Raw genomic sequence first — 24,511 nt, 5'->3', positions numbered from 1 at the left:
ATTCTACACACTTCTTCCCCCAACGATTTTAGAAGTTCTGATGGAATGTTATCTATCACTTCTGCCTGAATTGATCTTAAGTAAGCTCTCTTAAATTCTGATTGTGGTGTCACCGCCAGACACCACACTTGCTAGGTGGTAGCCTTTAAATCGGCCGCGGTGCGTTAGTATACCTCGGACCCGCGTGTCGCCACTATCAGTGATTGCAGACCGAGCGCCGCCACACGGCAGGTCTAGTCTAGAGACTCCCTAGCACTCGCCCCAGTTGTACAGTCGACTTTGCTAGCGATGGTTCACTGTCTACAGACGCTCTCATTTGCCGAGACGTCATTTGCTACGACCTAGCAAGGCGCCATATTCAATTACTATTCTGAACAGATAATATTGTGAATCATGTACCGTCAAGAGCGACGTTCATCATTAATGGATTAAACTTACAGGGTGTTTCAAAAATGACCGGTATATTTGAAACGGCAATAAAAACTAAACGAGCAGCGATAGAAATACACCGTTTGTTGCAATATGCTTGGGACAACAGTACATTTTCAGGCGGACAAACTTTCGAGATTACAGTAGTTACAATTTTCAACAACAGATGGCGCTGCAAGTGATGTGAAAGATATAGAAGACAACGCAGTCTGTGGGTGCGCCATTCTGTACGTCGTCTTTCTGCTGTAAGCGTGTGCTGTTCACAACGTGCAAGTGTGCTGTGGACAACATGGTTTATTCCTTAGAACAGAGGATTTTTCTGGTGTTGGAATTCCACCGCTTAGAACACAGTGTTGTTGCAACAAGACGAAGTTTTCAACGGAGGTTTAATGTAACCATAGGACCGAAAAGCGATACAATAAAGGATCTGTTTGAAAAATTTCAACGGACTGGGAACGTGACGAATGAACGTGCTGGAAAGGTAGGGCGACCGCGTACGGCAACCACAGAGGACAACGCGCAGCTAGTGCAGCAGGTGATCCAACAGCGGCCTCGGGTTTCCGTTCGCCGTGTTGCAGCTGCGGTCCAAATGACGCCAACGTCCACGTATCGTCTCATGCGCCATAGTTTACACCTCTATCCATACAAAATTCAAACGCGGCAACCCCTCAGCGCCGCTACCATTGCTGCACGAGAGACATTCGCTAACGATATAGTGCACAGGATTGATGACGGCGATATGCATGTGGGCAGCATTTGGTTTACTGACGAAGCTTATTTTTACCTGGACGGCTTCGTCAATAAACAGAACTGGCGCATATGGGGAACCGAAAAGCCCCATGTTGCAGTCCCATCGTCCCTGCATCCTCAAAAAGTACTGGTCTGGGCCGCCATTTCTTCCAAAGAAATCATTGGCCCATTTTTCAGATCCGAAACGATTACTGCATCACGCTATCTGGACATTCTTCGTGAATTTGTGGCGGTACAAACTGCCTTAGACGACACAGCGAACACCTCGTGGTTTATGCAAGATGGTGCCCGGCCACATCGCACGGCCGACGTCTTTAATTTCCTGAATGAATATTTCGATGATCGTGTGATTGCTTTGGGCTATCCGAAACATACAGGAGGCGGCGTGGATTGGCCTCCCTATTCGCCAGACATGAACCCCTGTGACTTCTTTCTGTGGGGACTCTTGAAAGACCAGGTGTACCGCCAGAATCCAGAAACAATTGAACAGCTGAAGCAGTACATCTCATCTGCATGTGAAGCCATTCCGCCAGACACGTTGTCAAAGGTTTCGGGTAATTTCATTCAGAGACTACGCCATATTATTGCTACGCATGGTGGATATGTGGAAAATATCGTACTATAGAGTTTCCCAGACCGCAGCGCCATCTGTTGTTGAAAATTGTAACTACTGTAATTTCGAAAGTTTGTCTGCCTGAAAATGTACTGTTGTCCCAAGCACATTGCAACAAACGGTGTATTTCTATCGCTGCTCGTTTAGTTTTTATTGCCGTTTCAAATATACCGGTCATTTTTGAAACACCCTGTAAGTATCAAACTAATTCCGTCCGCTTTCAGAATTCTAATTCCTTGTCATGTTCCAGGCCTCTCGTCAGTATAGTCCTTTCCTCCGTCCGCAGCTCGTGGTCGCGCGGTAGCGTTCTCGCTTCCCACGCCTGGGTTCCCGGGTTCGATTCCCGGCGGGGTCAGGGATTTTCTCTGCCTCGTGATGAGTGGGTGTTGTGTGATGTCCTTAGGTTAGTTAGGTTTAAGTAGTTCTAAGTTCTAGGGGACTGATGACCATAGAAGTTAAGTCCCATATTGCTCAGAGCCATTTGAACCATCCTTCCCTCCTCACGCCAGCCTGCGTGAGGTAAAACGCGTGCATTTCGGCCTCCTCTAGTAACACGGTGTTGGCTCTTCTGCCAATACAACACTAATTCTAATACTGGATCCGCTGTCTCTTCTAAATCGAGTCCTGTTTCTTCTTTTATCACACGAGAGAAATTCTCAGCCTCACAGAGGTCTTCAATGTGCTCTTTCAACCCGTCCTCCCAGTACTGACGGAGTATCCCATAAATCTGTTTTAACAGAAATTTTTTCGTGGTGGAGGAGTGTCTTCAGTACAGCTTGTTAGTCATCGCTTCTCCTCGTACTGCCCTGTACTAGAGCACACTTTATATCGTGAGTCCAGCCATTGCGTTACGAGGCCGTGACAAGCACTTGTGCTGGGTAATGTAGTCATCCAGTAGGTGCGGCCCCCTGGCCTGGGTGGGGCTGACGCGCCATTAGGCGTCGTCGACCGCGCCGCGTCGGCCAGGAATGCGCCGCGACCGAGGCGGCCGGATGCGCGTCGGCCAGCGCCGTGCTGCGGTGTGGCGTAGTGACGCATCGTGTCGCGGCGCGCATCCGGCCCGTGACCGCCGCCGGAAGTCGCCACCAGGTGCCCCCAGGCCGCTCCTCCAGTCTGCACGCCGTCGCCGCCCCGGGTACGCGCCTTACGCCAGTCCCCGTACACTGAGCGCAGCGCCCGACTCTCTCTCTGGATGCATTCGCCGACCTTCGCGGAGCGCGGTTGTTCTAGAAGGCGCCAGCAACTCTCCCACCAGCCGAGGAGTCTACGAAGCGCCCCGAGGGGGTATAGGCCTACCTGCTGGCGTGCCACTGCATACCCGACCCGCCGTGCCACGTCGACGCGCACTTTAAAGCCAAAAAACGAGAAAAAGAACCGAAAAATTGCCACAAACAACTCTGAAAATTACTTCAGAGGCCTATCGGATATAAATCGATGCACCGAGGCTCCTGGACGCAGTTCAAAGGATCTCCTCGAACGCTACGCTATTGTCGTGTGCAAGAGGGTGCGCAGACGGTGGAAAGCGACAGAAACTGAAACTTGTGTTTTGGGAGCATCGCCAGTGCAGCTTCTACTCTGCCAGATCACGGCCCAAGCTGGGGTCCCTGCTCAGCAGGTTCTGCTACGCTTCCGGACTCCCTGACGACATGGCAGCCGACTGCCTGCAGGGTACCCTTCGCTTGTCGTCCGAGGAGACGGACGACGACGTCATGGAAGAAGCTGAAGAAGGTAACCGCGTGGTAGCAGCTGAAACTACCTCGTAATTCTCTCATCTATATAAGAAAGTCGTATTCCCGTGAAATAAATATTTGCAAACATCAGTCTCTATCATCAGATCATCATCAGGTTGTTGTTGTGGTCTTCAGTCCTGAGACTGGTTTGATGCAGCTCTCCATGCTTCTCTATCCTGTGCAAGCTTCTTCGTCTCTCAGTACCTACTGCAACCTACATCCTTTTGAATCTGTTTAGTGTATTCATCTCTTGATCTCCCTCTAAGATTTTTACCCTCCACGCTGCCCTCCAATTGTAAATTGGTGATCCCTTGATGCCTCAGAAAATGCCCCACCAACCGATCCCTTCTCCTAGTCAAGTTGTGCCACAATTTTTTCTTCTCTACACTTCTATTCAATACCTCCTCATTAGTTATGTGATCTACCCATCAGGTATCGTAAAATTATTTACAACAGCCTACACGGCAACGTTCTTATAGTGGTGCCACATTAAATGAAAGCCGTCACTGCCAGCAACAATGTGATGCATTATACAGCCAAGAGTAAAATACGTTACACGGTGATTAATTTTGTCAGTACGTTTTACTATCGACTTTATAACGTATTTTACTATTGACGGCAGTGACAAGGATGACCTTTATTTGATTTGACGCCACAGTACAGTGCCATGTAAGGTGTTGTAAATCCGTGCCGATTATAAAAATGTACGTGTGTGAAGCTTCCTGGCAGATTAAAACTGTGTGCCGCTCCGAGACTCGAACTCGGGACCTTTGCCTTTCTCGGGCAAGTGCTCTATCAACTGAGCTACCCAAGCACGACTCACGCCCCGTCCTCACAGCTTTACTTCCGCCAATACTTCGTCTCCTACTTTCCAAACTTCACAGAAGCTCTCCTGTCAATTTTGCAGAACTAGCACTCCTAGAATAAAGGATACTCAGGAGACATGGCTTAGCCATAGCCTGGGGGATGTTTCCAGAACGAGATTTTGGTAGAGCTCTTCCCCGCGAAAGGCAAAGGACCCGAGTTCGAGTCTCGGTCCGGCACACAGTTTTAATCTGTCAGGAAGTTTCATATCAGCGCACACTCTGCTGCACAGTGAAAAACACTCGTTCTGATGTACGTGTGTGTGTGTGTGTGTGTGTGTGTGTTTGTTTGTGTCTTTGTGTATGTGTTCGTTTCCTTGCGTGTGGTGGGTACGTTCCATGTCTCCTCCAAAAGCACTGGATCCATTTCAAACAAACTTGCTACTCATCTCTTTTACTGTCAGCCAACAATCGCTGTGGGGTAACAACCACCTGCCTAACATAGTTAAGGAGATACGGCATCATAAACAATGAGATGCGTGAACAACTGCCGCATCATGCATGACGTTGAAATGTATTACTTCTGTGTTGCTAACTGTATTCGCTATAAATTTCGCAGACAGCATCCACATATGCCGCTAAATGCAGCTACAAAAATATACGCGCAGTGGTTAGACACTGGACTCGCATTCGGGAGGACGACGGTTCAATCCCGCGTCCGGCCTTCCTGATTTAGGTTTTCCGTGATTTCCCTAAATCGCTCCAGGCAAATGCCGGGATGGTTCCTTTCAAAGGGCACGGCCGACTTCCTTCCCCGTCCTTCCCTAATCCGATGAGACCGATGACCTCGCTGTCTGGTCTCCTTCTCCAAAACCAACCAACCAACCACAAATATGCTATGGTACCAAACATAGTTCAGGAGAGATGACGTCACAATCACTGAAATTCTCGAAAAACTGTGAGTTGAACTAAAAATAGTGTTCAATACCATAAATGTCAACAGTATGCACTTTGTGCCTTGTTTTCATTCGTTCCCTGTAGCTGCTGTTGACAACAGTAATATCCACGCACTCTTCACCTTCAAGCATGTATTCAATACTGCTAGGGTTTCCGTCTTGGGTTTGAGCTGCTGATGAATCTTCTGGGTTACATGGCCGTGGTCGAAAAACCTTTTCCGTTCCTGAAGTTTCGTTCAGAGTTTATCTGGATGTCTTCGGAGGTACTCCTGGAGACGCTGAGTCTTGTGAACTGACGAGTCGGACATCAAAGAGCGACATAAATACTGTGCAAAGTGGCTGTGGTCGAGCTAACATGTGATCAGCAGAGACCATCTTTGTCAGAGATAAAACTTCAGAAACCGTCAGGAACCGAAACGTTTCTTCGACCACCGCCATACAACCCGAAGACTCGTCAGTAACTACGACATCTGGTCGTGAAAGCCTTCATTGTAAGTCTCTCGTTTGTTTTCGCGGCTGTGGTTTTTGTACGTCAACAACAGTAAACATCTTTATGGATAGTTTTACTGATGAAGAAATGGCCGATATGCATCTGTTGTGTGGATTCACTGAATACTGTGGACGAACAGCAGAACGACACTATGCTGAGGTGTTCCCGCAGTGACAGCCACCAATCACAACAGGCTCAGTGTTCCGTCTGAAGGTTGTTGCATTACTCTGTGGTGTGTGCTATCTGGGGTGCTTTTTCCTTATTACAAAATGGTTCAAATGGCTCTGAGCACTATGGGACTCAACATCTTAGGTCATAAGTCCCCTAGAACTTAGAACTACTTAACCCTAACTAACCTAAGGACATCACACACACCCATGCCCGAGGCAGGATTCGAACCTGCGACCGTAGCAGTCCCGCGGTTCCGGACTGCAGCGCCAGAACCGCACGGCCACCGCGGCCGGCTTTCCTTATTGCATATTATAGTTTTCTTCACCGTTGTGGAGGTATTTTCACAGAAACGAGGGTGACTGCAGCAGCAATAAATCACCATTGCATTATTAGCTTGAAAGGAGCTGGGGTGGGGGGGCGTGAGTTCCTTATACAAAAATACTCCGAACGCATTCCTGAACAACCTCTGAAAGTGTGTCGGTGGAGTTTCGGTTCACATTGTTTGCACAGGGTGCTCCAGGAGGAATGGTCAGTATTCATGGATATGACAGGAACGATCATTCGAAGCAAAAGCCTATATTATACATGCGCTCTAGAATGCGTACCTTAAGACCTATAAACTGTCCATCTTCGACACTGAGAAACAAATTTCTTCCACTGCAAGGTCTTCGTTTGCAATCTACATCCATACTCCGCAAGCCACCTGACGGTGTGTGGCGGAGGGTACTTTGAGTACCTCTATCGGTTCTCCCTTCTATTCCAGTCTCGTATTGTTCGTGGAAAGAAAGATTGTCGGTATGCCTCTGTGTGGGCTCTAATCTCTCTGATTTTGTCCTCATGGTCTCTTCGCGAAATATACGTAGGAGGGAGCAGTATACTGCTTGACTCCTCGGTGAAGGTATGTTCTCGAAACTTCAACAAAAGCCTGTACCGAGCTACTGAGCGTCTCTCCTGCAGAGTCTTCCACTGGAGTTTATCTATCATCTCCGTAGCGCTTTCGCGATTACTAAATGATCCTGTAATGAAGCACGTTGCTCTCCGTTGGATCTTCTCTAACTCTTTCATCAACCCTATCTGGTACGGATCCCACACTGGTGAGCAATATTCAAGCAGTGGGCGAACAGGTGTACTGTAACCTACTTCCTTTGTTTTCGGATTGCATTTACTTAGGATTCTTCCAATGAATCTCAGTCTGGCATCTGCTTTACCGACGATCAACTTTGTACGATCATTTCATTTTAAATCACTCCTAATGCCTACTTCCAGATAATTTATGGAATTAACTGCCTCCAGTTGCTGACCTGCTATATTGTACCTAGATGATAAAGGATCTTTCTTTCTATGTATTCATAGGACATTACACTTGTCTTCAGTGAGATTTTGGGATAATGTTTTGGGAGATGATAGTATGGACCAAAACTAGATAAAATCATGCAGTAAACATGGGCTCTAAACTGCAAATCTTATGAGCTATGAGCACAAGTTCAGCAGAAGAGGCGTTTTTCACTGTAGTGAACGTGAACAAGTGCTCATATCTCTTAAGGTATTCAGTTTAGCCGGCCGCGGTGGTCTAGCGGTTCTAGGCGCGCAGTCCGGAACCGCGCGACTGCTACGGTCGCAGGTTCGAGTCCTGCCTCGGGCATGGATGTGTGTGATGTCCTTAGGTTAGTTAGGTTTAAGTAGTTCTAAGTTCTAGGGGACTGATGACCACAGATGTTGAGTCCCATAGTGCTCAGAGCCATTTGAGCCATTTTTATTCAGTTTAGAGCCTACTGTTTCTTGTTTTGGTCCGTACTACCACTGCTCAAAATATGGAGAGCAAAGAACTTGGAGTCGAAGAGGTTTTTTCGCACTATCGAAGATGAAAAAGTGATCATAGCGCTTAAGTTACGGTAAACTCTCGATTATTCGCAGGCGGATTACTTGCTTTGCCGATTACACGCTGCCTATTTCTCCCGCCCTTTTTGCTGCTAAATTTTTTTTCTTAACTCGGGAGTGGTCGTGGGTGAGCGATAATCTCACTTTACAACACGAGTGTGGTAAGAAATAAGCTCCTCGAACACTGCAAGCACTGGAAAATAGTCATTCGTTTCTGTTAGTGCCGAACAGTGTCTCAAAAGCGAAAACGGGTTGTGTTAACAATACAGTAGAAAATGGAAATAATACAAACACTCGAAGAAGACAGTACCGGTACGTGAAATCTGGCATTGATTTAGCACATGGGTGAAACTACGATCCTTGATATTCAGAAAAAACGACAAAATAATTCAGTTTATAGCAGTTCTGACTCATCTATAGGTTTCTCGAAGCGGAAGGCTATGAAAATATCTACTTACGCAAGATCTACTTTTGCAAAAGTTTGTGGATCGAAGGAGCATTTAAACCATCTTCCGGCTGGTTAACAAGATGTAAATAGCGTAACGTTTTCCTGGAGATTGCCGTCAAAGGCACCGGGCGAAGTGGCGCAGTGGCTAGCACACTGGCCTCGCATTCGGGGAGGGCGACGGTTCAGTCTCACGTCCGGCCATCCTGATTTAGGTTTTCCGTGATTTTCCTAAATAGCTCCAGGCAAATGCCGGCGTAGTTCCTTTGAAAGGGCACGACCGACTTCCTTCCCCGTCCTTCCCTAATCAGATGAGACCGATGACCTCGCTGTCTGATCTCCCCCAAACAAACCAACCCAACTCTGTCCAAGGTGAAAAGTTAAGTGAGGATAATAAGGCTGCATCTGGATTTTGTCATGATTTCCAGGAGTTTACTGCACGAGAAAATCTAGAGCTGGCGGAAATGTAGAATGCGGACGAAACCGGGCTGTTTTGGAAGTGTCTACGAAGAAAGACTTCAGCTTTCGAGAAAGAGCATTGTGCGCCTGGTTGTAAATCAGGCAAGGAAACGATAATCGTGTTGTGGTAATGGTACGAGATTACATAAAGTTGAGCACGGTATAATAGTTAAAACATGAAAAACCGCGCTGTTTCAAAGGAAAGGAAAGGTGCAGTTTACCTGTCCGATATTTCCACTAGAAAGGGGTGTGCATGGATCGCACAATATTTCAGACAGTGGCTAAATAACTGCTTTCTGCCACAAGTGTGAGAACATTTAATGTTGAATGATCTGTCTGTATGAGCTTTATTGTCACTAGACAATGCACCATTACACCTGAACGAAAATGTTCCAAATACGGATGTCGGGATGATGTTCGTAAAAGTTTACTTCCTAATGTGACGGCCTTAATTCAGTCAGACGGTGCGGGTGTCATTGCTGCCATGAAGAAAATTTATAGATAAAGTCTGGAACAAAAACTCACTGATGATGGTAGGAATCTTCAAATATTTTGGAAACAATTAACTCTGCTAGACGCAATTTATAAAGTGTCGAAGGCGTGGAATAAGGTAAAACACTCTACCGCAGGCAAGTTATGGAAAAACATTGATCCTAAAGCTGATGGAATCAGTAATTCCGATGACGAAGAAGACTGATCGTTAGCAACGTTAGCTGCTGGCTTGAGAAGTACTCCATGGTGTGAAACTATTGGCAAAGAAAATATTTCTGAATGCTGTAATGTCGACTGCCCGGAACCAGGTCATGAGATGCTGAGTGACGGTGCTATTTTTCAGCTGTTACAAGCGAAATCCGAGGAGGCGAATGACAGTGAGCCAATGGTGATGCAAGACGTGTATTTTTTCAACACATAAAGCTCATAATTATTACAGACTGGCGACCTGCCTCGACATCAGCTGGGTAGCACTATCCACGGACGGACGACGAGTTTGTTGTAGCTTTAATTTTGCTTACGGGCCACTGTGTAGAGTCATGATTAAAATTCAGAGTATAACGTTAGGTAACTGAATGAGCTTTCATATAACTGAAACGAAATAAAAATTCTGTTATTAACAGCTTAATATCTGATATGTCCTGCATTGCGGTTTGTTTACGCTGTCCGTCATTCTAGTATTGTACCGAAACACGTAACTCAATGGAACATGCCCAACCGCCAATCGGTTCTCTACATGCTCACCCAAATATTTAATTCTTAGAGCGATGATTTGATGAAAATGATTTGTGCGGAAAATACTTCGTCGATGTTTTGCCATTGTCGTGTAGCAAGTATTACATCACAGCGTCGGCGTCATCAACCATTAATTACTAGCTCAGCTCATCTCGGGAAGAAGAAAGCTATTGTGTGTGATCGTCTCGAAGAAAACATCCTGGTATCTCTTGAAGTGATTTAACCTCCTAGAATCTAAACCGGGACGACCCGACAGCGAAATGAACTCAGCATCTCGAAATTACGAACTCTTGGTATTAATCACTGCGCCACGTCACTTTTGCGAACGTGTTTCATTATGGAAGACAGATAATATATGCACCTTAAGGTACATAGACACAATGACTCTCTTTCCTCGTGTGATAGTACAGACACGCGGGAAAAAGAACATGCCACAGAACTGGGTGAACGCCTGCAATGAACCATATGCGCGATAGCGTCCACGCGCAACCCCAATTCCGAAGCGTTCAAGTGTGACTGTTGGACTTTCATTTACAGCGTGATAACGTATTTCTGTATGAAATTTAGTTTCGTTTCATTACATTTCAGTTTCAGTGTGATTATGTTATTTCACGGCACTATTTCAGATGTACAAGAATAGTAGAATAAGCATCACTTACTAGTTTATCTACTGTTTATGTTGTTTCTTGTAGCTAAGTTGGCGAGTGTCGTGCCAGAGGTCCGAGGACCGAGTTCTCACGCGGTCCTACAACTTTTGCTGTGGCGATAATGTTCGGAAAATGTCCTCACACCGAGGACTGTAGTGTACGTTAAACGGCAGGTCTTTGTGTATCTAAATGGGTAAGTCAGCGCACAGGTCAAAGGAAAGCAACGGCATATTATCTCCAATAGGAGTAAGCCAAGTAAAGCACGACAATGTTCAAACCTGCCTTCTGGTTCAGGATAGTATACTTTTCTTTTGCTATTGAGAGTTGTTCTGTAATTGGATAGCTCGTGAGATTTCGCAGTCAAGTCGCTGTACATAAAACAACGACGAAATTCTTTGTTACTGACATACTTTTCCATGTCGAACTTTTTATTTCAGAATGCAATTTCGAATGCTTTTAAATTTATTGGGGTCGACTGGTGTGGCCGAGTGGTTCTAGGCGCTTCAGTCCGGAACCGCGCTGCTGCTGCTGTCGCAGGTTCGAATCCTGCCTCGGGCATGGATGTGTGTGCTGTCCTTAGGTTAGTTAGGTTTAAGTAGTTCTAAGTTCTAGAGTACTGGTGACCTCAGATGTTAAGTCTCATAGTGCTCAGAGCCATTTGAACCATTTGAAATTTATTGGACTTAAAATTTGTTAGTTTATGGATTATCCGACCGCATGTTCTCATAATTTTACTATATGATACCCTTCTGAACTGGGCTTTGTAATCTCTCGCTTCCTTCTTTATTCCATCTTTTGTCCACATTAGTCTTTTATGAAGTTTTGAGAGTAGCGAAGATCACAATAAAGTTTCTAGTTCACTTAGCGCGTCATGTAGAATTGGCTCCAGTTCTTCTTGTCCATGGTTCTGATTCTTAAAGCTGAAAATGTCACATTTTAGGTCCTCACGGTTGGATTTATCTTAATAAATTTGAAGATTGTTGTTGCAGAATTTTTGTTTCCACGTAAATCTGTTTTCTCATATTTTAGTCTTTTGATTTTTCACATTAACAAAGCCGAAATTACGTTGTTCGCACAAAATTCAAAAATACGTCCGATCACATCACAGGCACGCCTACAATTCTCTCACTCTGCGGAAAAAAAACCATATTCCAAAGGATTTACAATATTTTTTTTTTACAAACGAACTTCTACTAGTTTCTGTTACATTATTGATTTCGATTATTATTTCATAAATGAATCCAGAAATAAACATAGTAACCAGTAGAGTATTGCATAATTAATAATAGAAATTTTAAGTGTGCCAATAGTTCGTAATTTCAAATGTTTCTAAAAAAGTAATTTTAACTGTACATTCAGAACTAGTACTTATCGATTATAACATCGAGACTAAAACATTTTATAAAGTAATTCATTTTCATAAATTTTAGCTTGAAATACAACATACTGTGTATAAAACTACACGAAAGTTTTCAGAAAAGTAACTGAGATAATACTGACCTGTCCAAAATTCGAAAAAGTAATGCTAGAGGGGGATGTCCCGTTACAGCTTCCATAATAAGAGTGTATGCATAGTTATTTATAAGACTTGTGTATATCATATTTGTGGTAGGGCCCTAGCTCGCTATAGAGCGTAACCTATACGATGTTTACAAATAAAACACATTTTAATTTCCGAATATATGGCTATATTCTGGACACTTACGTAATTAGATTTATACTTTAACATTCATTTACAGTAAAATTTAATAAATGTAGCTTAAAAACATTCACAGACACTATATAGTCAGAATTTGTTGTGTGGAGTGGACGGTGTTGTCAAGCATAAATGGCTTCAAAACTTTTTCCTTTTTCTGTCGGCACATTTACTTCACAATGGCTACATACTTTGCTCCTTTACGTGCAAGTGCTTTTATGCTCAAGTGCTAGTTGGTGAAGCTACCATTTTCTAATGTTATATTTATAATAAAAAGTTTATTGCGGCCAAATAGCCATACAAATTCAAAGTTCAATGATAATAATGATAAACGAAATTAGACATTTTACGTGCTGTGATTTGCGTAGTCACTTATGGAGCGTGTGTTTCTGGTACAGAGTTCTATATGGTAACGTTTGCAGATTTGATGGCGCAGTTTACACTCACACATTGCGTTTGGTTCATGATATGACGTGTTGATGCAAATAAGGTGATAGAAACCATGGGCTGCCATTCTGGTGGTCATGTGTCTCATTTCGAAGCTTTCCTTTGTCCATATTCGGTCAATCATGGCGCCTGTGCTGTAAAATTCTGTAGGTACGTCTTCCCTTTTTTCCTTCAGTGTTTTAAATAGAATTTCTAAAGCGCTGCTGTTGGGTAGCATCAAGTTTGTCCGCAGGTTTTCAATGAGGAAGGGTTCCCTCGCCAGCAGGTACACAAGTCTGGATCGTGTTGTTTTGGACACTCCTATTGCTTTCTTTACATAGGTCGCCTTCACTCTTTCTAGTGTCGTTAGGTTTTTCACTGTGCCATATGTCAATACAGGGAAGATTTTGCCTCTGAATAGTGCCATTGCTGTCTCCAGTCTAAGGGATCGGATGTATTGTATTTCATGCATTGCCATTTTTCCTTGCGTTGCTTTCTCTGTTACATTGTAATGTTGTAACTCTAATTTGGTATGGTGAAATCGGTGCTAATTGACAATGAAAGTGGGTTAAAAGCCGTGATCTGTCTGGGGACGTTAACCGTGGATTACTGGGCAACTGTTTCATCAGATATTTAGTCTAGGTTTACCAAGCAGACTAACATTAATGATAATCTTTTAATAGTCATACAAAACCGGTAATATATATATAAAAAAGGAGAATTTAAATAAAAAGAAAGAAATCAGTTTATATTTGGAAATTTATTTTAAGATTGTTCATTGAAATTTCAGCATATTATACGTGAGTTATAACTGAGCTGGTGCCTTATTTACGATTAAAAAAAAAAAGTGAGATTGTAATCTTACGGAACACATAAAATATGGAGCCAAGATTGGGAGACTGCGTACAACACTGCATTCATAAAATAACACACGAAGAACATTGAAACATAAGCAAGAAGAAATTAACCACAACCAACTGATTCAGTTTTTACCCAAAGAAATTACGTTCATACCACAATCCTGTCCGTCATGTAATTACCACACACTGGTATACTAAATTCATATTAACTCTTTGTGAAGTCTTCGCAAAAAGAATAGCTGAGGGCTACTTTGATGATTACACCACATGCTTCACGTGGTCAACTTGGTTTACACAAAGCGTACAACTCCACAATAATTTTGATAATTAAAATACATTAGATCGAAAAGCAATTGACAAAAGAAAAACCTTGAACTGGTTACTAACGTCTTAGTATTAACCTGATGGGTCAAACAGTTATATACGCACGTGGTAGTGGTCTCGAAAAGTACACCCCACGTGGGCTGAACATAAAGAAAAGTTGCTATATTGAAAATATAGTCAAGACGAGACGTTATAATCACACAAGCATTCGCATTTAAGATTGATCTTAGTTAGAGTTACTGATCAACACGTAGTTCCACTTTACTGACAAAGTAGTAACAAAGCAACTACCGGAAAATAATCTGAACTTCACACGAGAATTATATTGCGCTGCAATTTAAGATAACATCGGATATTTTAGACCTAAACCCGAAATAAAGGTGATTAAATTTTCAGTTAGGCTGAACTTAAGAAATCCATTGTCCTACGGACTTAACAGACACGCGCTTAGCCGGAGATCTTACCACTTCAGACGCTCGCCACGGCCACACTGCAACTGCCCTACTGCCGAGCGTGCTTCCTGAGGGTGGCTCACAAAGACCAACGGAAGTGGCCAGAGGGGCAGCTTCCTATACCAACATGACAACGGATGGACAGGACCATACTAAGGATAGAAACCTCTTTGCTTTTAGGAAGCGTAGCTACCTGTTCCGACGTTGGTCCTACTGTTCTCTAGCAGACAGCCTTGTCTGCTACCCTCAAGCATGCAACTAGAAATACATATGCTCATTCATCCTCTCACACAAAAGGGAAGGGGGATGACAGTATCTTATCATATACAGTATATAAAAGAAAGCGGATGTAGGTTCCGTATGAGACTGTGTGACATGAATTACATATAAGAATTACATATAAACTGTGCTTTAAAGTGTAGTAGTGTGACAGATCGTTCTTGTTTATGTGTAAAAGTAACACGTTCCACTGCTCAGTCTCCTCCCAGATAGTCAGAAACGCCACAGTACATTTAGAAGAGGAATTTATTCCATAAATGGCAACAGATTTAAGAAATTAAACATGAAAGGAATCCAACAGAGACCTTTCAACATGTTTTGTGTAACATTTTCCAGTTGTTTGTATTGTGACCCCTAGGTACTTGAAGTTCAGTTTTCTCTCCCGTATGAAGACCTCAGCTGATTCAGGTGCTCTTCCTCCATTTCTAATACTATTATTTCTGTTTTCGCCACATTTATTTCGAAGCCGTGTTCGACACACTAATCTTCCACACCGTTTGTCGCTCCTTGTAGCTTTCCAGTATCCTTTGCGCCTATTACAATATCGTCTGCATATGCAGATGAGACTACACCCTCCCTGTGGGGTATTCTTAAGTTTCTTCCGCTGCAAGGACAAATAACAGGGGACTCAGTTGGTCTCCCTGTAGTACTCCGTTTGATTGGAGTATCGGCTCCGATAGGGAGAGGTTGTATGAGATCCTTATTTCGTTCCAGCGCACTATTGTGCTTATCATTCGTGTACATATATTGTTTTCTCCTACGGTTTCCCCTAGCTTTTTGGTCATTAATTTTCTGTTAAAATGGAAATGCCGTGTGGCTAGGGCCTCCCATCGCGTAGACCGTTCGCCTGGTGCAAGTATTTCGAGATGACGCCACTTCGGCGACTTGCGTGTCGATGGGGATGAAATGATGATGATACGGACAACACAGCACCCAGTGCCTGAGCGGAGAAAATCTCCGATCTAGCCGGGAATCGAACCCGGGCCTTTAGGTATGACATTCCGTCGCGCTGACTACTCAGCTACCAGGGTCGGGCATTTTCTGTTTATAAAGTCAAAGGCTTTTATAAAGTCTGTAAATGCCACATAAAACTTTTATCTGTCTCCAAGGGCTTCCCATTCGCTCTTTAGCATGAATTGTTTTGCAGTCAGAGTTGATCTTCCCTTCCTGAATTCTATTTTGTTTTCTAAGAGGTATTCGTCGATTGTTTTCTTTATTCTTTTTGTTCTTATTTTTGCGATCACTTTGAAAGGTAAGTTTTGCAGGTTTATGCCTGTGTATTTTCTAGGGTCCTTGGGGTCTCCTTTCCCTTCGTATAGCACTTTTACTATTGACTGTCTCCACCGTTCTGGATTGCAGGCTGTTTCTATCCACTTATTGTCGTTTTGGCCACATTGGCGTAAGTATTTGGGCAAAGTCTTTTAAATATTCACTATAAAGTCTGTCAGGACGTGCAGACTTTTTTGTTCTTGGTGCTGTTAATGCCATCTTTGATCTCTTCTGTGGCTAATGGGACCTATTCCATGGTTGTTTGTGGCATTGCATCCTCTTTGTCCACTGGTCTCCCTCTTAGTCCCTCCTTGTTCAGTACGTTGTCAAAGTGCGTCCCCCATATTTTCAAATCGATGCTATGTGTTTCAGCTAGTTTTCTGGGGCGTTTCGCAATATATGGGTCTTTTGAGGCTTCCACCACGAGTTTCTTTCCTTCTCTTGCCCAGAATGTTCTCTTCTTTTCTTTTAGAGTTTTCTTATACATATTTTCTTTTTCGGCGTAAGTCCTGAGGAGTATAGGGTTCTCCGCGTATGAATGACATTTTATTTTAAAATTATGACTTATTCTTCACAATAAGCTTCGCCGGCCCGGATGGCCGAGCGGTTCTAGGCGCTACAGTCTGGAACCGCGCGACCGCTACGGTTGCAGGTTCGAATCCTGCCTCAGGCATGGATGTGTGTGATGTCCTTAGGTTAGTTATGTTTAAGTAGTTCTAAGTTTTAGGGGACTGATGCCCTTAGAAGTTAAGTCCCATAGTGCTCAGAGTCATTTGAACCATATGAACCACAATAAGCTTCACGCAGAGAGCATGTATGTTATGAGGCTGATAGTATTCCTAATGTTTTAAATAGCTGTCGACGTGGTATTCGTGGATGCGCACTACGTAATTATTATCCTTACATCACGTTTCTCTGCAGTGAATACTTTTTGCTGCACAAAAGTGTTTCATCTGATATTAATGAGTAAGCTAACGAACTTTACGATGGTTTCATCAACAAAATCAACAGATACATACAGAGCAAATGCTACTGAATCCAAGCGTTTGTAGGAGATCCGTAACTGTGATTTTCAGTTCTTCATCAATACAAGTTCGGAATTTTGTAAATACAGTTTTTAAGTTCCTCTCCTCATACTCTGTCGGTATACATTGTGAGCAATTCTGATTTGCACAGAATTAAATGAACTGTGTTTTTTTAAATTAAACGATAGGCCATTTAATGAGAACCAATCAGCTTTTTTCTGATATTTCATTTATTATTCCTTTAGCTATTACACCTCTATTGGACCGGAGTTTGGTGTTTCGTCGCGGCCAGAGTAACTCATCGAATCAATAGTAAAGTACACGAGCATGTTTTTGTAAAACAGAGCACGACAACCCCAAGGGACACAATGCGCTTTAATCAGCACTGTTTATTTTCGACTACGTGCACACGCCTTCGTTGCGCTGTGAAATGCAGACATCGTGTGGATGCAACCTGACAGATTTATTTGTGAACACTCGCACTAGCTTAGCCTCATAAGGCTATACGCATAGAGGGAAGTAGGCCACTGGCGAGGGCTTATCTGCTGGCAATGACGGGCGACAGGCGTAAGGACAATGGCAGCCGGTGGTGGCGATAGCACTGTGGCTTCATGCGCACCTCAGTTCAGGTAGTGAGCGAGCGGTCCCTCCCATATACATATACACTGGAGTGCCAAACAAACTGGTATAGGCATGCGTATTCAAATACAGATATATGTAAACAGGCAGAATACAGCGCTGCGGTCGGCAACGCCTATATAAGACAACAAATGGCTGGTACAGGTGTTAGATCGGTTACTGCTACTGCAATGGCAGGTTACCAAGATTTCAGTGAATTTGAACGTGATGTTATACTCGGCGCAAGAACGGTGGGACACAGCAACTCCGAGGTGGCGATGAAGTGGGGATTTTCCCGTACTACCATTTCACGAGTGTACGTGAATATCAGGAATTCGGTAAAATATCAAATCTCCGACATCGCTGCGGCCAGAAAAAGATCCTGCAAGAACGGAACGAACGGCAACTGAAGAGAATCGTTCAGCGTGACAGAAGTGCATCCCTTCCGCAAATTACTGCAGATTTCATGCTGCCGCGCGGTGTAGCCGTGCGGTCAAGGCGCCTTGTCACGGTTCGCGGGGCTCCACCCGTCGGAGGTTCGAGTCCTCCCTCGGGCATGGGTGTGTGTGTTGTCCTTAGCGTAAGTGAGTTTAAGTTAGATTAAGTAGTGTGGAAGCCTAGGGACCGATGACATCAGCAGTTTGGTGCCGTAGGAAATTACCACAAATTTCCAAAATTACATGCTGAGCCATCAGCAAGTGTCAGCTTGCGAACCATTCAGAGAAACATCATCGATATGTGCTTTTGGAGCCGAAGGCCTACTCGTGTACCCTTTATGACTGCTCGACACAAAGCTTTACGCCTCGCCCGCGCCCGTCAACACCGACGATGAACTGTTGTTGACTGGATTTACGTTGCCTGGTCGGACAAGTCTCGTTTCAGATTGTATCGAGCGGATGAACCTCTACGGGTAAGGAGACAACCTCATGAATCCGTGGACCCTGCATGTCAGCGGGGAACTGTTCAAGCTGGCGGAGGCTCTGTAATGTGTGCGGCCTGTGTATTCCGACGGACTTGGGCAATTCCAGCAGGACAATGCGATACCCCAAATAATCCGAATTGCTACAGAGTAGCTCCAGGAACACTCTTGTGAATGTAAATATTTCCGTTGGCCACCAAACTCCCCAGATATGAACATTATCGACCATATCTGGGATGCCTTGCAACGTACTGTTCAGGAGAGATCTCCACCCCATCATTCTCTTACGGATTTATGGACGGTCGCGAGTAATGAGGATAATGATTAAGGAGCACAACATCAGTTGCGTTGGATAAGTTGACAATCTGGGTCTACGCGAGACGTGCTAGGGCAGTCCGTGCAGATGCGATTATTACTGTGTGCGGATGGCGCAGTGCCGGCCGAAGTGGGCGGTTAAAGGCGCTGCAGTCTGGAACCGCAAGACCACTACGGTCGCAGGTTCGAATCCTGCCTCGGGCATGGATGTTTGTGATGTCCTTAGGTTAGTTAGGTTTAACTAGTTCTAAGTTCTAGGGGACTAATGACCTCAGCAGTTGAGTCCCATAGTGCTCAGAGCCATTTGAACCATTTTTTTGATGGCGCAGTGGTCAGAGCATCTGCCTGGTAAGCAGGAGAATCGGGTTCGAATCCGGACATTGCACAAATTTTCAACTTTCCCCATTGCTTTAGTTCAGCGTTAGCCCGCAGCCGATGTTTGTAGTTTCTTTGTGTCAAAATACCTTTGGCTTGCAATTAAGAACAACTTAAACTGGAACTGTCACGTGGAAAATGTAGTGGGGAAGGCGATGAAGAATGAGTTGTATTGCCAGAACATTTAGAAGGTGCAACTAATTTGCCAAAGGGATTGCCTACAGTCGTTGTCCGTCCTCTTATGGAGTACTCGAACCTGGTATGGGATCTTCACCATATACGATTGGCGGAGGACATCGAAATAGTTCAAGGAAGAACAGCTTTATTTGAATTATCGTGTGATAAGGGAGAGAGTGTGTGTCACGGATATCATAAGCGAACTGTAGTAGCAATCACTAAAACAGAGACTTTTCCGATTCAATGAAATCTTTTCATGAAATTTGAAACACCAACTTCCTCCTCGCAATGGGAAAATATTTTGTTGTGCCCCTCTTCCATACGGAGTAATGAGCATCTTGATAAAAAAAGAAATCATAGCTCACAAGATTTAGGTGTTCATTTGAAGACTGTAAATGTCAAACATTCTAAATACCAAATAACAGGAGAATCAAGAAACAATCTCTCTCTTTGTGTACATAACCTACTGGTATCCGAAAAACTGAGAAGATACCCTGAGACTACAGAATTATTTTGCTCATCTCATCACTGTATGAAATAATGAGACAAATTAACAAAACAAATAATTTATTAGGAACGTTCTGTGTGCTACACCAAGAAACTGACTGAGTCTAAATGCCAATAAGAAAGCTTTTGTTTCAGGATCCATTAATACTGAAGCATAACGGTTTATCTGTGTTAATGCAACTAATACAGTAATAATGTTCTGACTATTAGAACTGTAGTCGCAAAAATCATTTCTCATATTTTTTAATTTTTTGGAAAGAGAATAACAAAATGAAATTCAAGTAAAAAATCTTTCAGAATTGATTTTTGTGTCTTACAGAGCTGCATTCTAGGAATTAGCTGTTGCGAAGTTTACTTAGAACTCTTTGTGATATTGAGGAAGAAATGGCAACATCGTCAATAGGTCTTTCTCTTGTGCAGCTGATAAACATGACTAATCTTTCAGATGAAATACGACATCTCATACACCGAGCACGGTCTTTCCTCTTTCGAATACATTGAAATTTTACAATCTTCCTTTCAGAATAAGAATTTTTTAAGCTGTTTCATATGGATTAGTAGGAGACACTTCTCTCATATTGCATTTGGAGATCTAACACCCTGCATTGACAACAATGTTTCAGCAGCATCTTTAAAATCAAAGCATTCAGTTCTATGCATTAGAATTACATGGAATAGGTTCATAGCTTCAGCTGACGCAACAATCATGAAAATATTGCGGAACGAAGGCCTTGCTTATCTTTCTTCGTTACTCTACAATAGTTAAAAAAAATCTCCCAGCACTAAAAGCTATACCTACTCACCAGAAACTTGTATGATATCTCTACTCTTAACGGGAATATCATCAAAAACGAAAAGATGGGTACTTTCACGCATGATGCGCCATGTAATAATGTGTGTTTGAAACGTTGTGACAGTTGAAACATATCTAGGGACAGTCTTGAAATGCATTTTATGAAAAAATAGCACTTAGAACGTTTGTCATTTCCATTCCTCTACATCTAAACGTATATCTAAGTACATACTCCGCAAGTCACCACGTGGTGCATAGCGGAGGGTACCTTGTACACAACTAGTCATTTTCTATCCTGTTCCACTCGCAAATCAAGCCAGGGAAACATGACTATCTATATACCACCGTGCGAGCCCTAAATTCTCTTATCTTCGTGGTGCTTATGCGAAATGTACGTTGGTGGCAGGAGAATCGTTCTGCAATCTACGCCATATTCCTATTCTCTAAATTTCCTCAACAGTGTTTCGCCGAAAGCACGTCATCGTATATCCAGTAGCTCCCATTTCAGTTCATGCAGCATCTCTGTAATACTCGCTTGTTGATCGAACGTACCAGTAACAAATCTAGCAGCTCGCCCCTGAATTGCTTCTATGTCCTCCTTTAATCCGACCTGGAAAGATCCTAAACACTCGAGCAGTACTCGAGAATGGGTCGCACTAGTGTTCTACACGGGGTCTCCTTTACAGATGAACCACATTTTCCCAAAATTCTTGCAGTACACCGAAGTCGATCATTCGCCTTCCCTACTACCGTTCTTACATGCTCGTTCCATTTCGTATCGCTTTGCAACGCGACACTTACATATTTAGTCGATGTGACTCTGGCAAGTAGCACAGTACAAATGCTGTATTTGAACGTTAAAGCATTGTTTTTCCTACTCATCTGCAGTAACTTACATTTTATTTACCTTTAGAGCAAGCTTCCATTCTTCATGCTGATTAAACATTCTGTCTGAGTCATCTTGTGTCCTCCTACAATCAATCAACGATGAGACTTTCCTGTATAAAACAGCATCATAGCAAACAACCGCAGAATGGTGCCCACCCTCTCCGCCAGAACATTTACGTATATAAAGAACAAGGGCATCCTGTAACACTTGCATAGGACACTTCTGACAATTTCCTTGTCTCTGATTAACACTCGCCGCCGAGGACAACCTACTGGGTTTTACTTAAGTAATCTTTGAGCCATTCACAAACAACGAGATGGGAAAAGTCATAGGATAGTGACATATACAGATGGCGATAGTGTCGCGTGCACAAGAGCAGTGCATTCGCGGAGCTGTCATTTCTACTCACATTATTCGTATGATTCCATTCCGGAATCGTTAGGGAATTCACTATTCGGAGACCCAAAGTGTCAAGGGTGTGTCGAGAATACCAAATTTCAGGCATTACCTCTCGCCAGGGAGAACGCAGTGAGCGACGACCGAGAGCAGCGGCATTTGCGTAAGTTGTCAGTGCTAACAGACAAGTAACACTGCGAGAAATAACCGCTGAAATCAATGTGGGACGTACGATGAATGTCTGCGGTAGGACAGTGCGAAATTGGGCCTTAATGGGGTTTAGCAGCTGACGACCGACTCGAGTATCTTTGCTAACAGTACGACATCACCTGCAGCGCCTCTCTTGGTCTCGTGACGATTGGAAAGCTGCGGCCTGGTCAGATTTCAATTGGTAAGAGTTGACGATAAGGTTCGAGTGTGGCGCAGAACCGACGAAGCCATGAACCCGAGTTGCCAAGGCACTGTGCGAGCTGCTAGTGGCTCCATAATGGCGCGGGCTATGTGTGACCTGATAGTGAAGGGAAGGCGGAATTCGGTTACGATTGTGGACGGGGCCGTAATCAGTTACTATTGGTTGCCTTTTACAGTTACACACATTTTTTTAAAACAGTTATTCCAGAATCAACAATAAAAAAAATACCACACGTTATTAATGAAGGAATAAACAATCGTGTAAATAATAGAGTTTTCAGTGCGTTACAATTTAGCAAATCACCATAAAATGCAGATACAGATAATGTTTAAAAAGTAAGCCACTGTGATCACTGCTGAAGGGCTTACACGCCCAGACTGGCAATAAATTAAAAGTGTTTTAAGAACTCGCTGCAATTACTACTTACAGGTATTGAAATATTAAAAAGTAAGTGGCCACAAAAACAGCAGAAGATATAAGACGCCAGGAATGGCAGTAAATAAGGTTTTAAGGCTTACTGCTAAAACACAAATATCGAATTATTTTTTAAGGAAATGACCACTATCACGCTGAAGGCCTTACACGCCAGGAACGGCAATTACATAAAAAATTAGAAACCTGTTGTAAAACAGCAAATACAAGCAAAGCTTAATTAAAAGAAACAAGCAACTGACCACCAAACGGGTGAAATAAGATGATGGTAACCTTCTAACATAACCCTTACACTACTAGATTATTTCAGAAGGCGACCGGAACTATTAACCAAACATACATAATCTTTAATGTAGGCATTACAAGGTATGGTAATAAATAATACAATAATAAAACACAAGGACCAGTCACAGACGGTGCTCCAGGAATCGACCTCTGAGAAGGTCCGGCAACAGATTCTTTCGTGAGCAATGAGACAGGCAGTCAAGAGTTGCATTCACTTCACAAGATGGTAACTGAGACTAGTGGCAGTCTAACAAATGACTAATGACAATCTAGCTGAAGCTACCTGACGTCCAGTAAACCAAATGCAAGAATGGAAAACACGCCAAAGCCGGTACGCGCTGACTGCACTACGCCCCCAGAATACTGTGCAAGGAGCGCCCGGAACGACAAAGGAAATACTACCACCACAGTAGAAGAATCACCAACCGCCTACAATCAAGAAAGCTGTCAAAACTACACACCTTACCAGGCAGCAGCGGCAAGGCGAGGAAACGTACGCTGCTATTACATACACTAACCCCCAGGGCATTAACTGTGGCGTTAGCGGCTACTAGGCAGGAAAAATACCGCAGGTTGAACTTAGAAAATTGTAACAAGCTGAACGCAGTACATAGTAATAAGAAGTCGAGGAAGCTAATCAGATCCGCTTTTCCCAAGCACTCCACTCGGTGCTCTTCGCCTCGGCAACACTACGAGCAGCAACACGAACCCAAGCCAGTGGAGAATCGCAAGATGTCGCAATGGTGCAGGTTTCTCTACTTGAACTGAAATGCACTCATCCTAAAGACTGCAGGATCTGGTTTACGACGAGGTCGTGCACCCTCGTGACCACAGGCCTTCCATCCGGCAGTCCATGCGCGCCGCCAGTGGTCCCGGTGTGTACACGCACTGCACGGACCTGGTGAGTCCCCAACCAAACTGCTACACTCACACGACGCGTAAAAACAACGACGTCGCCCCAAAGATAGGGCAACAGTTACTACATATCGATAACCGCCGCGGCTTCCACTAGCGGACAGGCAACGCTTGCGAAACGAGTGACGCCAGTCACGACGGAAAGAAGACAAACAACTGCAACCATGCCAACTAAAGGATACAGTCTGGCCTCCAACAGAGGGTGGAAACCTACAAACAGTACCAACGCGAGCCGCAGCACAGATCACTATATTTAAATGGTTCAAATGGCTCTGAGCACTATGGGACTTAACATCTGAGGTCATCAGTCCCCTAGAACTTAGAACTACTTAAACCTAACCATGCCCGAGGCAGGATTCGAACCTGTGACCGTAACAGTCGCGCGGTTCCGGACTGTAGCGCCTAGAACCGCTCGGCCACCCTGGGCTGCCACTATGCTGCCACTATGTTTACCTGGAATGGACTGGGTCCTCTAGTCCAGCTCAACAGATCATTGGTGGGAAATGATTATGTTTGGTTATCTGGAGACCTTCTGCAGCCATTGATGGA

The 24,511-nt window shown here is 43.8% G+C and overlaps 1 protein-coding gene across 1 annotated transcript in view; it reads left to right on the top strand.

Moving 5' to 3' along the window:
• The first annotated feature begins 2,760 nt into the window (after positions 1-2,760).
• LOC126095555 (ankyrin repeat and SAM domain-containing protein 1A-like) overlaps positions 2,761-24,511 on the top strand; it is a 193,448-nt gene continuing 171,697 nt past the window's right edge. The window contains exons 1-2 of the mRNA XM_049910333.1: positions 2,761-2,927; positions 3,375-3,520. Coding sequence (XP_049766290.1) covers positions 2,761-2,927; positions 3,375-3,520 — 313 coding nt within the window. The remainder of the gene's footprint in view (positions 2,928-3,374; positions 3,521-24,511) is intronic.

This window comes from Schistocerca cancellata, chromosome 8 (assembly GCF_023864275.1).
Source record: "Schistocerca cancellata isolate TAMUIC-IGC-003103 chromosome 8, iqSchCanc2.1, whole genome shotgun sequence".
Lineage (NCBI taxonomy): Eukaryota > Metazoa > Arthropoda > Insecta > Orthoptera > Acrididae > Schistocerca > Schistocerca cancellata.
Note: the sequence above shows the minus strand (reverse complement) of the source record. Positions and strands in the feature narration are given on the sequence as shown.